This window comes from Nycticebus coucang, chromosome 22, assembly GCF_027406575.1.
Source record: "Nycticebus coucang isolate mNycCou1 chromosome 22, mNycCou1.pri, whole genome shotgun sequence".
NCBI lineage: Eukaryota > Metazoa > Chordata > Mammalia > Primates > Lorisidae > Nycticebus > Nycticebus coucang.
In genome coordinates this window covers 47,288,076-47,303,348 of record NC_069801.1, presented here as the reverse complement: position 1 = coordinate 47,303,348, position 15,273 = coordinate 47,288,076, and the positions used below count along the sequence as shown (strand labels likewise).

At 35.5% G+C, this 15,273-nt stretch overlaps 1 protein-coding gene across 3 annotated transcripts in view; it reads left to right on the top strand.

Moving 5' to 3' along the window:
* Positions 1-15,273, top strand: part of FAF1 (Fas associated factor 1) — a 498,736-nt gene that overhangs the window by 410,210 nt on the left and 73,253 nt on the right. For all 3 annotated transcript variants that reach the window (XM_053575767.1, XM_053575768.1, XM_053575766.1), the window contains one exon: positions 1,664-1,752. In XM_053575767.1, coding sequence (XP_053431742.1) covers positions 1,664-1,752 — 89 coding nt within the window. The remainder of the gene's footprint in view (positions 1-1,663; positions 1,753-15,273) is intronic.

Below are 15,273 nucleotides of genomic sequence, written 5' to 3'. Positions count from 1 at the left end.
AGCTTGTAAGTAGGGGAACTAGGGTTGTTATGCTGACTATAAAAGAAGTTTCATTTTCTTGGTGATAAGGTAAAATTTGTCCTGTAGATCGTTTATTGAGAGACTAGTGCTGATGTGAACAAAATTAGATCATTTATTTTTCTAAGGCACAGATGTTCCTTAACCCCATGCCACCAACAGCCATAAGGAAAACTAGGAAAAGGGCCTTTGAAAGATAATGGTAGTCAGGCCTGATGGAAAAACACCATCAAGGATGCTTGCTCTTTATTGTCCCATTGGTGGCCATTTATTTCATTAATAGGACAAGAAGATGTCTTTTCAAGCCCTGGAAAAAAACTAACTTTCTGCCTATAGGTTTGAAAGAAGAGAAGAATTGTCATATATTTATATATCCTTGTGAATTTCTTTCTTGTAATACATCCAAAGCAATTAACAAGGAATTAATGCATTTAGGAAATGGCATATATGTGCTATATGTTATGGACTTGAGCAGAGAATAAAATTATATTAAGAAAAATAGTCCCTTTATAAAGATTATAATACAGTCATTTGAAAGCAGGTGAAAGGGAAAAATATAAATTGAGCCAAAAGAGAAATCAATTTTTTTCATAAATTGAATTACTGTGAGCCAGAGAATTTTTAGTGATAGGAGGTAATTCTAAGTTAAAGCAGTATACTGAGGTGGCTAAGAGGATAGGCTTTGAGAGTGAGCCTCCTCTGATTTCAAATTCTGGCCCTGCCTTTTTACTGACTTGACTTTGGTTGAGCAAGTTAACTGAGCTCTGTAAGGCTCCTCTGCCTTCTCTTTAAAATCAAAATGATAGGGTGGCTTCTGTGGCTCAAAAGAGTGGCAGGTTCAAACCCAGCCCTGGCCAAAAACTGCAAAAAAAAAAAAAAAAAATCAAAATGATAATGACCCCTTCATAGACTTGCACAGGTAGAATGACATAGTATAGGTAAAGTGCTATTCGTTGACATATAAACAGTTGTTGGAAGTGTTATTAAATGGATATGTTTTCATATTCGGAAAGTACTTTTGCAGCTCATGACTTGGATGTTCTTCTTTATAGTACTAAAAATCTCTCTTATTAAGAGACTTCTCCCTCAAATCTAACTATTCTGAAATTTCCCTTGCCAATATACTACTTAGCCAACCTGCCTGCCTCCCTCCCTCCTTCCTTCCTTTTATTTTTTTGAAACAGAGTCTCACTTTGTTGCCCTGTATAGAATAGTGCAGCATCACAGTTCACAGCAACCTCAAACTCTTGGGTTCAAGCCATTCTCCAGCCTCAGCCTTCTGAGTAGCTGGGACTACAGGCGCCCACCACAATGCCCGGCTATTTTTAAACACAGGGTTTTGCTCTTGCTCAGGCTGATCTCTTAACCTCAGAGATCAATCTGGATTGCCTGAGCTGGCAATCCTAGAGTGCTAGGATTACAGGTGTAAGCTACCCTGCCCAGCCTTACTTACTCTTTCTTATTGAACATACAAAACATTTCAATGAAAATGCAAAAGTAATTTAGCTGTAATTTTTTAGGGTATAGTTATTCCTTTCTAAGTAATTCTAGGACGACTTTCCATTTCTTAATAACTTTAATATTGTGAAAATATATATAAAACGTTTATTTAAAGTAAAGTTTGTCAATCTCCATTTGGTGTTAGGTAACACAACAGTGGATGAGTTAATGATGAGACTCATGGCTGCAATGGAGATCTTCACAGCCCAACAACAGGAAGATATAAAGGATGAGGTAAGGTAAAAAGTTAAGCAGGTTTTAATGAGGTGATTTGTTAAATGATGTTGTGATTGATAAATAAGGAGGACTAAGATGCATTTCTGGTTTTATCAAGGTCTGTTATACCATTGAGTTTACCTTTTGGTCTGTTCTTTTCATGACTTTCAAGACCCAACAATTTGTTTAAATTTATGGACTATTTGTACTTTGCTAGATTTGGGGTGGTGAAAGGAGATTAATTTACAAGAAATCAGTTTGAAGTGTGTTTATAGAAGAAATTATAGACCAGAAAATCCTATCTACTATATGGATTTTATCACTCACTTTTAAGATCCTCTTACTCTTTTTAAATATTAAATTGATTAGTCATAAACACATTTTACATTTCAATATATTTTTGCAGTACTGTGAGAATTACTAAATGATCTCCAGAATTCTAAATTTCTCAATCTCCCAAACATATTCAGATGTTATAGATAGCATAAGCATAGAATCTCACATAAAATAGTGACAACAGTATAAATAGTGTTTAAAGCATATTGCGTATTTATAATGTGCTTGGCACCATACTGAGCACTTTACATGTATCATCTTCTCATGTGAGCCTCAAAATAACCCATGAGGTCGTGTGTGCATTAGAGTCCTGACAGGACACAGATGACACTTTCAAATACTTATTTGAGAAGAGTTTAAAAAGGGGACCATGTATAAAGATGTGGACAGGATTCATAGAAATCAACAAGGGATAATACAGATCCCAAGGCTAAAGGGAGCCATTACCATATCTAGTCCTGAAAGGTTAGGAGGTGCTGTGTGGAAGCAGCATAGCCTCGGTTTGTAAGTACAACTTGTTTGTCAGCCTTGTTTTTGATGGAGGGATATAGCCAACCTTGGTGACCTGGTAGGGAAGAAACCAGAGAACAGCTTCACTTTCTTTCTGTACCTGTAATCTCCTGCTAGTATCTCCTATTGACCTAACCCAATCAGAAACTAGAAGCCAGGAAAACCTCCCTGGGCAGAAAGCTAGATAAGGCATGGATCTTGAAGGGTAAATGGAACGTAATCTAGCACAGGTTGGTATGATTATGTCCACTTTTCAGATGAGAAAATTGAGGATCAATGTTAAGTAAATTGTCCAAGGTCACATAGATTATTATAAATAATAATTTGAAGTATTCATTAGTACTTGACCAATCTAGAAACTTCTGGATTTGGAAAATAACCTTAAGATAAGCATTTATTAATTTGGGTTTATAGATATTTGTAAAATTATTGTTTTTAATTTTTTTTTTGAGACAGAGTCTTACTATGTTGCCATCAGTAGAGTGCTATGGCATCACAGCTCACAGCAACCTCAAACTCTTGGGCTTAAGCAATTCTCTTGCCTCAGCCTCCCAAGTAGCGGGGACTACAGGTGCCCACCACAACTCCTGGCTATTTTAGTTGTTGTTGTTTAACAGGCTTGGGCTGGGTTTGAACCCACCAGCCCTGATGTATGTGGCCGGCACCCTAACCACTGAGGTATGAGCACCAAGTCAATTTTTTTTTTTTTTTGAAACAAAGTCTTACTCTGTTGCCCTGGGTAGAGTGCTGTGGTATCATCATAGCTCTTAGTAACCTCAGACTGTTGAGCTCAAGAAATCCTCTGACCTCAGCCTCCTGAGTAGCTGGGACTATAGACACTTGACTGGTTTTTCTATTTTTAGTAAAGATGGTGTTTCACTCTTGCTCAGAGTGGTCTTGAACTCATGAGCTCAGGTGATCCACCTGCCTCAAACTCTCAGAGTGGTAGGATTACAGTGTGAGCCACTGTATCCATCCCTCTTATTTGTTTTTTATTTTTTTAAAAAAGATTTCTGTGGAACAATTAAGGGAGAATTTTATTTTGAGCAGTGATGAAAAGCTTCTGAGTATATGCAGTCTCCACGTTACAAACAAGATAGGTTCTGAGATTTGTTCTTAAATTGAATTTATATGTGGATTATACCTGCGGTGCATCTTACAAGGGTATATGTGAAACTTAGCAAATGTGGAATGTAAATTTCTTAGCAAAATAACTAAGAAAATGCCAGGAAAGCTATGTTAACTAGTGTGATGAAAATGTGTCAAACTGTCTGTGAACTAAGTGTATGGTGCCCCACGATCATATTAATGTACACAGCTATGATTTAATAAAAAAAAAAAAAAGAATTTATATGTAAGTTGGAACAGATACATTTACCTATAATAGCCTCTGTTTGTAAGTACAACTTATATGTCAGTCGGATGTTTGTAACTCGGGGACTTCCTGTATAGTAAGTATTTTCCATAGTGTATTCTTTAATTATTGCAAGTTTGAAACTTGTAAACAATTTTAACATAACCCTGAACTATTTATGTTTTACTTTATTATCTCTGTCTTCCATTAGTTGTTTGTTAAGAGCAAGAGTCATGCTCATGTTTGTAACTCTTTCCCCTAACAGTGTACTTAGGACAAAGTCAGCACTCCATAAATGTTTGTTAAATAACTAAGAGAATGGTTAGAAGAATTTACATAAAGTAAGGTAACTTGAAAAAACAATATTTGATTACAATAGTATAAAACTTAGTGTATCCACCTTAACAAATAGGAAAATTTGGAGTAGTATAACTAGTTTAGAATTTTAATGCTCATTGGGTTTCTTTTATTGCTGTAAAAATGTTGACTCTATAATTTTTCTTAATAGTGTTTCATTTACTCGACAAGAAAGGCAGTTGGATATAGAGTAGAAAGATGTTTATATGTTACTCTGTAAATTGACAGTGACATTTTGAAATAATGAAATAGTGTACTTAGGAATTTGTAGTAATAGATAGGTTCCCATTCAAGATTACATTTATCCTGGAACAGGGACATCAATTGATAATAATTCCCTAAACATATTCTTCAGCCATTTAAATCTGAGTCTCATTAGTACCAGACTTACAGATTATGCTGTATAATTATATATGAATGTACAGTATTTGCATGCATATTCCCAGTTTATTCTTTCATCTTAATTTATATTCTCTATAATTCATTGGTAAAAAATTGACTTTAATTCCTTTAATACTGAGCACAAAATTTAATATGAAGGTTATAGGAAAAATACAAGGCTCCATATAATTGAAATTTTTATTGAAATTTAACTGTAAGAGGTAAGGATTTCTCTTTGTCTTTAGAGTGTCTTAATGAAAGTTATTACTCAAGTCATAAATAAAATTCCTAAGAAAACCTTTTCTAAGTTTAAAAACTTCTTTTGGACTATACATAGATTATAAGGATGAATATGTGACAAGAAACACTGTCCCTTTTAATTGTGAATTTGCCTCTCTTTTTAAAAAAATTAGGATAAGTCTTCATCTTTAGCTTGCAATTAAAATCAAATTAATAAATGCGTTTGAAGAGTGGCTTCCTAGGTTGAATTTCTTTAACCTTAACTTTTTTCTATCACTTCAGTAATTCCATTATATTAGTGCAACCAGTGATACCTATGTATAAAGCTTTTATTTAACAAACCAGAGCCTTGACCCATAGTCATACTCTGCATCATTCTTTAATGGCCCACAGTGGATTAAACTTTGTATCACTGTTTGCTCTGTCTCTAACCAGGATACCTGTATTACATGAGCCTCTGTTTTTGACAGAACTGCCTATAGCTTCTTTTTTAGATATTTTCATTAATATCGTTAGTTAGGTTTTATAAATGTTTATTTGAGCTTCTAACAAGTACATATCACTGGATTAGGTCCTTGGGACAGAGAAATTTTTTTTTAATGAGGGGCTATTTGTAAAAAGAGAATGAGAAAGATAATAAGAATCACTGCATGACAAGGGCCACATTTAGGATCTATTTTTGCTTAAAGCCTGTTTCCACATAATAGAATAGATGCTTTCTAACATGTAAATGGATTGATTTTTATATGCACTTAATTTTTTATATGCACTATTTTTTCCTGAAACCTCTCATAATCAAGAGTTTGTGATACTTAGTTCTTGATCTGTTCCTTGTTTCATTAATTCATTTATTCATTTAACATGAATTTATTTGTAATTCTTTATCCTGATACAAGAATTACTCCCTTCCAGGCTAACCTTTCTGATTGATTATATCTGAGCAATAGCTCAGTAATTGTCAAAATCCATTTGGAGATTAGGGCAGATTTCAAGGGCAGTTTACATCATTCTCATTTCTTTGGTAATTCAAAGAATACATAGGCAAAATATGCCAGCAGAACAGTCTAGGCTTAATTTAAGGGTTCTGATTTGGGACTTAAAGGTAGCATTGCCACAGCATAGGCAGGGTATGCTTATTAGTCTCTGGCAGCTTTTTTGTTGCTGTAGGAAATTAATTGCTGGCTTTATAGTTTATTACATAGAATGTGTATCTTTCTCCAAGCTTTTTCTTACCCTTAGTGTTTTTAGCAATTCACTCCCTTTTCCTTTCCTCTTTTAAAATCTCACTTACTGTTAAACCTATTCTCTTTGCTGAGCTAACAATGACAAACAGGATACAGGTTCTGGCTTTTGGTTCTGGTTGGTTTTGTTTTTGTTTTTTTTTCCTAAGCAGGAATAACTTATCACAAGACATAGAACCAAAACAATCTCTTTGTACAAAAACTAAAAACAAAACTGACTAAACAGGCCAACCTTTAAAAAGATCTTTTACTTTTATTCTTTTAAAATTTATGTATATAAACCACTTCCAGAAGCTAGCGTTGGTCAGTAGTTATGTTAAGAGAGTTTTCCCTAATGTTGCTGCACATAAATTTATATGTGAGATACAAAACAAACCCCAAATGCAGTATTTTTAAATATCAGAAGTCCACTGAAAATGCAAAAGTTATAGAAGATCTAATATTCAGAAGTAATGTTGAGGAAAAAACAGTGTTTAGTGTTAATGACACACTAAATGGAAAGCTGGGTATACCATAGATTGCATTCTATAGGCAGTTGCTCTTTGTTCAGAAAACCGATTCTTTATCCAGTGATTTTTCTCCATCGTTAGACCCAGATCACAGATGCTCATAATTTATCTCTTCCTGATTTATATATTCATTTCATAAATATTTATCGAGTTTTTACTGTACACCAGACACTATATGGAGCACTAAGAACATAGCTATAAGGAAAGGTCTTTGGGCTTACAACCCAAAAATTCCAATGAAGTCTGTCAAATGATTGGGCTGATGAAGCACAAGGAGCACTTAGCCAGGGTGGGCCAGATACACTGTGCAGGCAGTTTGTCACTATGGTGCAGGAGCATTCAGAGGGGCTCTTGCCTTTTCCCAGTAAAAGCCACAAGGCAGGTAGAACAGATAAGAATGTAGATAATAATGCCACTCTTCAGGGCGGCGCCTTTGGCTCAGTTGGTAAGGCGCCTGCCCCATATACCGAGGGTGACGGGTTCAAACCCGGCCCCGGCCAAACAGCAACCAAAAAATAGCCAGGCGTTGTGGCAGGCGCCTGTAGTCCCAGCTACTCGGGAGGCTGAGGCAAAAGAATCGCTTAAGCCCAGGAGTTGGAGGTTGCTGTGAGCTATGTGAGGCCACGGCACTCTACCGAGGGCCATAAAGTGAGACCCTGTCTCTACAAAAAAAAAAATAATAATGCCACTCTTCAGGTTCCTGCTCATGCCAATAATACTTCTAGTCTCTGAGACAGTATTTCTCAGTGTGATTCTTGAACTACTGGAATACCCAACTACCCACCACGGTTCCCAGGCACTTACAATGAACAAGCAGTGGGTAAATTTGGTTCATGTTTATTTTACATTTTGAAATGTAAGATAAATTACAATATTCCTCCAAGTGCATTTAATTCATCATGTCTGTTACAAAATTTATTAGACTGATGATGGATAACAAGGATTTCATTGGTTATTTTGTCTTGACAAATAAAACATTCATTTAATGGGAGTATTTTGACTTGCATCTGAGTTTCAGGTCATTCATATGTTGGTAAATTTATATTCTTTTCTCCCTATTTAAATTAGTTATGTTCTTAGTTCCCCTAGCTTGATCATGGCTCAACTATGACTCATTGAATCATAAAAGTAATAATGAATATAATTTAATAAATCCTGTAAACTAAGTATAACAGTTACCAGTACAGTTGGCCCTTGAACAACATGGGGGTAAGGGGGTTGGAAAATCCAAGTAAAACTTTTGATTCCCACAAGACATAACTACTAATAGCCAACTGTTGACTGGAAGCCTTATCAATAACATGAAAAGTGATAACACATTTTATGTGTTATATATATGTGGTGTTCTTATAATAAAGCAGAAAGAAAAACATTATTAAGAAAATCATAAGGAAGAGAAAATATATAAAGGTCTTCACCCTTGTCATCTTCATGCAGGGTAGACTGAAGAGGAGGAAGAGGTGGGGCTGCTGTCTTAGAGATGGCAGATAGAGAGGAGGTGGAGGAAGTAGAAGGGGAGACAAAAGAGGCAGGCATACTCTGTGTAACTTTTACTGAAAATAATTTGCTATTAATGGACCCATTCATTTCAAATATGTGTTGCTCAGGAGTCAACTGAAGTTCAACATTAGCATAGACTTAAGTATGTAGAATATATAAAGAACTCTAACAACTCAATAACAAAAGATAAATTACCCCAGTAAAAACAGGAAGGTATACAAATGGCAATAGCACATGAAAAGGAGCTCAACATCATTACTAATCAGGCAAATGTAAATCAAAACCCACAGTGAGATACTACTTCACACACACTACAATGTATAGACTTGAAAGGTCAGATAACAACCAGTGTTGGTAAGGACTTGAAGAAATCTAAATCCTCATAAACTGTAAGTGGAAACATAAAATGGTGCAATAGCTTTGAAAAACAGTCTGGCAGCTGTTCAGTTGATTAAATATAGAGATACCATATGATCCAGCAATTCTACCAGATATACATGTATACCCATCAGAAATAAAAACGTATGTCCATGCAAAAATATGTATGTTCATAGCAGCGTTATTCATTAATAGCCAAAACCCAAAACAATTCAAATGTCCATCAATGGAAAAATGGGCAGGCAAAATGTGGCGTATACATATAATAGGATAGTATTTGTCCATGAAAAGGAATGAAGTTCTAATACATGCTACATTATGGGTGAATCTTAAAAACATTATGCTAAGTGAATAAGCCAGTCACAAAAGGCCACATATTATATGATTCTATTCATATGAATGTTCAAAATAGGGAAATCTATTGAGATGGAAAGTAGATTGCTTAGGGCTTTGGTAGTGGTAGTGGGTGGGTGGGTAGGGTGGAGGGTACATGAAGGTGGTTCATAGACCATATGCAGTTTCTTTTTCACATGATGAAAGTGTTCTAAAATTGACCGTGGTAATAGTATCAAATATCTGTGACTATTTTAAAAATTGCATTTTACATTTTAAGTAAGTGAATTGTATAATACATGTATATGAATTACAACTTAGTGAAGCTGTTAACAAAAACAGTTTAAGTTCAAAGGAACATCACAGCTTTTCAAATGAAAAAGATTACATCTGAATGTCAGTCTACACACTGCTTTACTAAAATGAACATTAGTAATTAATGTATCCCTCAAATCTTGATAAGATAGTGAAGAAAATAATGAAAATTGCTAATACCATCACAGTTTCATATTTCTTTCTAGTAGACTGTTTAGAATAATAGTAAGGCAATCTAAGATGTTCCTTCTCCTCAAAGAAGAATACTGGTTATCAGAGGCAGTGGCCTCAAAGCATCACCTGGGAATCTGTTAGAAATGCAGTTCTTGGGCCACACCCCAGACATGCTGAATCATAATTACAAGGTAGGACCAAGCAATCTGTGGCTTAGTAAGCCCTCCAGGTGATTCTGATACACACTAAAGTTTGAGGTCCTCTGATCTAAGAGAAAGGTGTGAGCATTAGCTTTTGTAATGACGCATGAGATAATAACTTTTCATAACAAATCATAATGGTAAAAATGCACAGGACTTTTTCAAATTTTATCTTTCAGTATATTCTTGAATATCTGAAACCTATTATTATAGGGCTAAAAATACCAGTTTTAAATTTTGAGAATAAAATACAAAGATTTCTTAAGATAAAAGGAACTATGGTGTACATAGATTTCAGCATCAAGACTTCGATTATTTCTTAAAAACTTGATAATTTTCTTTATTCTTCAGTGAAATAAATCAATGGTATATAATGGAGGATACCTTAAGTTCCCAAACAAAGCTGCAACAGCACATTGAGAAATACTTTCTAGAGTAAGAGCAACCAAAGAAGCAATTTGCAACAATCTACACACCACCATTTTCTAAGGTTAAACAGTCCACCTTTCACCTTTTGAGGGTGATAAGCTAATGGACAAACTTTGCGGTAGCATTTTGTAAGAGATCTCTCCATTTGAGTCTTTGATTGATGCAGATAGCCAGATACAACTAGAAGAGTCAACAAGCTTTTGCTTTCATTGTTAATAATATCTTATTGGGACTTTCTAACTTACTAGAAATAAAGAAAGAAACAGGATATAAAAGGTAACCCACTGGTCAAAAAAGGAGTCATCAAACTAAATATAAATAACCTTTCTGAAATACCACAAACTATCAATTACCTTCAAACTGATAATAAGCTATTATTATTTAAATATTGTTTTATCTAAAATTTATGACCTTAGGAACTTTCTTAAAATTTCTGGTTCACTCTGGGGCCAGTATCATGTGCTCAGCATTAAAGTCAATTTCTTGTCTGGGCATAGTGACTCATGCCTGTAATCCTAGCACTCTTGAGAGGCCGAGGTGGGTGGATTGCCTGAGCTCATGAGTTCAAGACTAACCTGAGCCAAAGTGAGACCACGTCTCTAAAAATAGCTGGGTGTTGTGGCCGGCACCTATAAACCCAGCTACTTGGGAGGCTGAGACAAGAGAATCACTTGGGCACCGACCCCACATACCTAGGGTGGTAGGTTTGAACCCGGCCCCAGCTAAACTGCAAAAAAAATTAATAAATAAAAAATAAAACCATTAGATGTTCTTAAAAAAAAAAAAACAAGGCGGCGCCTGTGGCTCAGTGAGTAGGGCGCCGGCCCCATATGCCGAGGGTGGCGGGTTCAAACCCAGCCCCGGCCAAACTGCAACAAAAAAATAGCCGGGCGTTGTGGCGGGCGCCTGTAGTCCCAGCTGCTCGAGAGGCTGAGGCAAGAGAATCACCAAGAGTTAGAGGTTGCTGTGAGCCATGTGACACCACGGCACTCTACCCAAGGGCAATACAGTGAGACTCTGTCTCTACAAAAAATAAACAAAACAAGAGTTTAAGGTTGTTGTGAGGTAAGATGCCACAGCACTCTACCAAGAGTGACAAAGTGAGACTCTCTCTCAAAAAAAAAAAAGTCGATTTCTTTACTAATGAATTATAAGAAACACAAATTAAGATAAAAGAGCAGCCTGAAAAATTATGCATGTATCAAAAAAAATTGATAAAAACAAACAATAGACTATGAATAGAAGGGAACTTCCTCAACATAATAAAAGCCTTTCATGAAAAACCCAATGTTGACATCATACTCAATAGTGAATCACCAAAAGCTTTTCCCTTAGACCAGGAAAAAGACAAGGATGTCTACTTAGTACCGTAGTTCAACCACTGCTGTTCAACATAGTACTGTAACTTCTAGCTAGAACATTTAGGCCAGAAAAAGAAACATAAGCATCCAAATTGGAAACGAAGAAATAGAACTATTTGTTTGCTGACATGTGTAGAAAGCCTAAATGATTCCACACCAAAAATCTGTTAGCACTAATAGACACATTCAGCAAAGTTGCAGGATATGATATCAATATATAAAAATTAGTCATATTTCTGGACCACACATGGTAGTTCACACCTATAATTCTAGCATTTTGGGAGGTCAAGGAGGGAGCATCACTTGAGGCCAGGAGTTTGAGATCAGCCTAAGCAATGTAACAAGACACACTATCTCTACAATAAAAAAAAAAAGAAAAAATTAATAATTAGCCAGCTGTAGTACCACACACTAGTATTCCAGCTACTCAGGAGGTTGAGTTCTGAGATTTGCTTGAGCCCAGAAGCTTATGGCTGCAGTGAGCTATGATGATGCCATTACGCCGTAACCTGGGCAATAGATGAAAACCCTATCTCAAAAAAAAAACTCAGTTGTATTTCTATACACTAGCAGTAAAGAATCTGAAAAGGAAAGTAAGAAAACAATTCTATTTATAATAAAATTAAGAAGAATAAAATACTTAGGAATAAATTTTACCAAAGAGGCCCACGCCTTTTTATACTGAAAATTACAAAATATTACTGAAATTAAGAAGACCTAAGTAAATGGAAAAACACTCCCTGTACATGGACTGGAAGACACAGTAACATTTAGATTGTTGCCCAAAGTGATGTACAGATTCCCTATCAAAATCTCAATGCATAAATACAAAAACTCATACTAAAATCTATGTGGAATTTCAAGGGACCCCCAAATAGCCAAAATAATCAAGAAAGAGAATAATTTTGAAGATTCACACTTCCTGACTTCAAATCTTAACTGCTGTCCTACAGTATCAAAGCAGTGTGAGACAGACATTTAGACCAGTGAATGAAATAGAATAGAGAGCCAGAAATAAACCTTCACATATGCAATCAATTAATTTTCAACAGGGGTGCCAAGACAATTCAATAGGGGAAGGAACAGTCTTTTCCACAAAAGGTGCTAGGAAACCTAGATATCCAGATGCAAAAGAGTGAACTTGACCCCTTAACTTACATCACATACACAAATGAACTCAAAATGATCCAACACCTAAATTTAAGAACTGAAGCTATAAAACTCTTAGAAGGAAACAGAAGGGAATAGGTTCAATTTGCCAATAATTTCTTAAATCTGACCCTAAAACCACAGACAACAAAAGAAGAAATAGATTGGACGTCATCAAAACTAAAAACTTGTGTTCATCGTGAAAAAACAGCCCAGAGCATAGAAGAAAATATTTGCAAGTCATATATATATATGATAAGTGTTTGATATCCAGAATATATAAATCCTACATTTCAACAACTAAAAACCAAAAACCCAATTCACATTTCAGAAAGAATTTGAATAGACATTCCTTCAAAGAAGATATACAAATGGCCAACAAGCACATGAAAAGCTGCTTAACATCAGTAGTCATTAGGGAAATATAAATCAAAATCACAAATGAGATACCACTTCACACCCGCCAGGATCACTATAATCCAAAAAATGGAAAGTAGCAAGTGTCGGCAAGGATACAGACAAATTTGTAACCTTCATTGCTGAATAGAATGCAAAATGGCAGCCCCTGTGCAAAAAAGTTGTTCATTTCTCAAAAAGTATAGAGTAACCATATGACCCAGCGATTCCACTCCTAGGTATAAATTCAAAAGAACTGAAAACAGGGACTCAAATAGATATTTGTACATGAATATTCATTGTATCATTATTCACAATCGCCAAAAGGTAGAAATAACCCAAATGTCTATCACCAGATGAATGGATAAATAATATAGGGTATATCCATACAATGAGACCTTATTCAGCCATAACAAATGATTAAAGTACTGATACATGCTACAACATGAATGAAAAAACATTGTGCTAAGTGAAAGAAACCAGACAGAAAAGAACAAACATTGTATGATTCTTGAATAGAAAAATTTAGTGTGGGGAAATATCTTGAATAGGCAAATTCATAAAGACAGAAAGTAAATTAGAGTTTACCAGATACTCAAGCCAAGAGGTGGGTTGGGGAATTATTGTTTATTGAGTATGGAAGTTTCTTTTTCGGTGATAAAAAAGTTATGGAAATAGATGGTGTTGACAGTTGCACAATATTATGAGTATAGTTAATGCCACTTTATTGTATGTTTAAAATAATGTATTGTGTATTTTACCACAATAAAAAAGAAAGAACACAAGAATACACATAGTAATCAGTCTTTTTCAGTGCAGAGAAGTGAGAAATTACCATGGACTGATAATTTGAGAAGTTGTTGATTCTTGAGGGTCAGTGTTTTACTGGACATTACTGAGAACTGACAAAACCTTCCTGAGCTTTAATCTTGAGCAGTTTGTTACTCTGTATTAAATTCCAAACTTTCACCTTGTAAGGAAAGAGTTGGGTGAAGTACCTTAAAAGAAGAGACTAAGCATGTGTTAAATGTCTGCTAGGGCCAAGCACCATGTTAAGAGACTTTAGTTAGGGGCGGCACCTGTGGCTCAGTGAGTAGGGCACCGGCCCCATATACCGAGGGTGACGGGTTCAAACCCAGCCCCGGCCGAACTGCAAACAAAAAATAGCCGGGCACTATTCAGCCATTAAAAAAAATGGAGACTTTACATCCTTCGTATTAACCTGGATAGAAGTGGAAGACATTATTCTTAGTAAAGCATCACAAAAATGGAGAAGCATGAATCCTATGTACTCAATCTTGATATGAGGACAATTAATGACAATTAAGGTTATGGGGGGGGAAGCAGAAAGAGGGATGGAGGGAGGAGGGTGGGGCCTTAGTGTGTGTCACACTTTATGGGGGCAAGACATGATTGCAAGAGGGACTTTACCTAACAATTGCAATCAGTGTAACTGGCTTATTGTACCCTCAATGAATCCCCAACAATAAAAAAAAAAAAAAAAAACTTAAAAAAAAAAAAAAGAAAGAGTAGAGAAGAAAAAAAAAAAAAAAAATAGCCGGGCATTGTGGCGGGCGCCTGTAGTCCCAGCTACTTGGGAGGCTGAGGCAAGAGAATCGCTTAAGCCCAGGAGTTGGAGGTTGCTGTGAGCTGTGTGATGCCACGGCACTCTACTGAGGGCCATAAAGTGAGACTCTGTCTCTACAAAAAAAAAAAAAAAAAAAAGACTTTAGTTAGGTAATCTTTTCTAGTTTTTATGATAATCATAACAGCTAGTTATTTCCCCCATTTTATTCAAGAAGAAATTGAATTTTATAGAAGTTAAGTAATTTTTCTAAGGTAACACAGCTATCTAAAAGCCAAAATACACACATATTTGCTTTTGAATCATCATTATCCCTTGTAAAGCTGAGTTGCATTATATATATAGATAAAATATATATGGTATGATTATATTAAATATTTATAGGATAAACTGAATCAGCCCTCTTCTCAAGATTAGGTAGAGTTAGAGTGTGCTGACCTGAAAACCAGATTAGACTTTCCCAAATTCCCAAATACCATATTTGCTTGAGTAAAATAAGAAAGGTTCTCATAGGTATTTTTGCGCATGGAATAAGGCTCACTGTTAAAAAGATATATCCACACCCTCTTTATTTACATTTGTTGTTCTTAAAGTGCCTGCTGAGAGATAAGTTCATCCATGCCTGACACCTTAGAGTATTTAATAATTGTCATATATGAAACTAATGTACAGAGATTTGTGATTCAACAGTGGCATTACAATTCAACACACCTGTTCAGAGCCAGCACTCCACATTTTTCCCTCTTTTGCCTGAGGTGCAGACGTCTTCATGGATTACAGTAACACTTTTT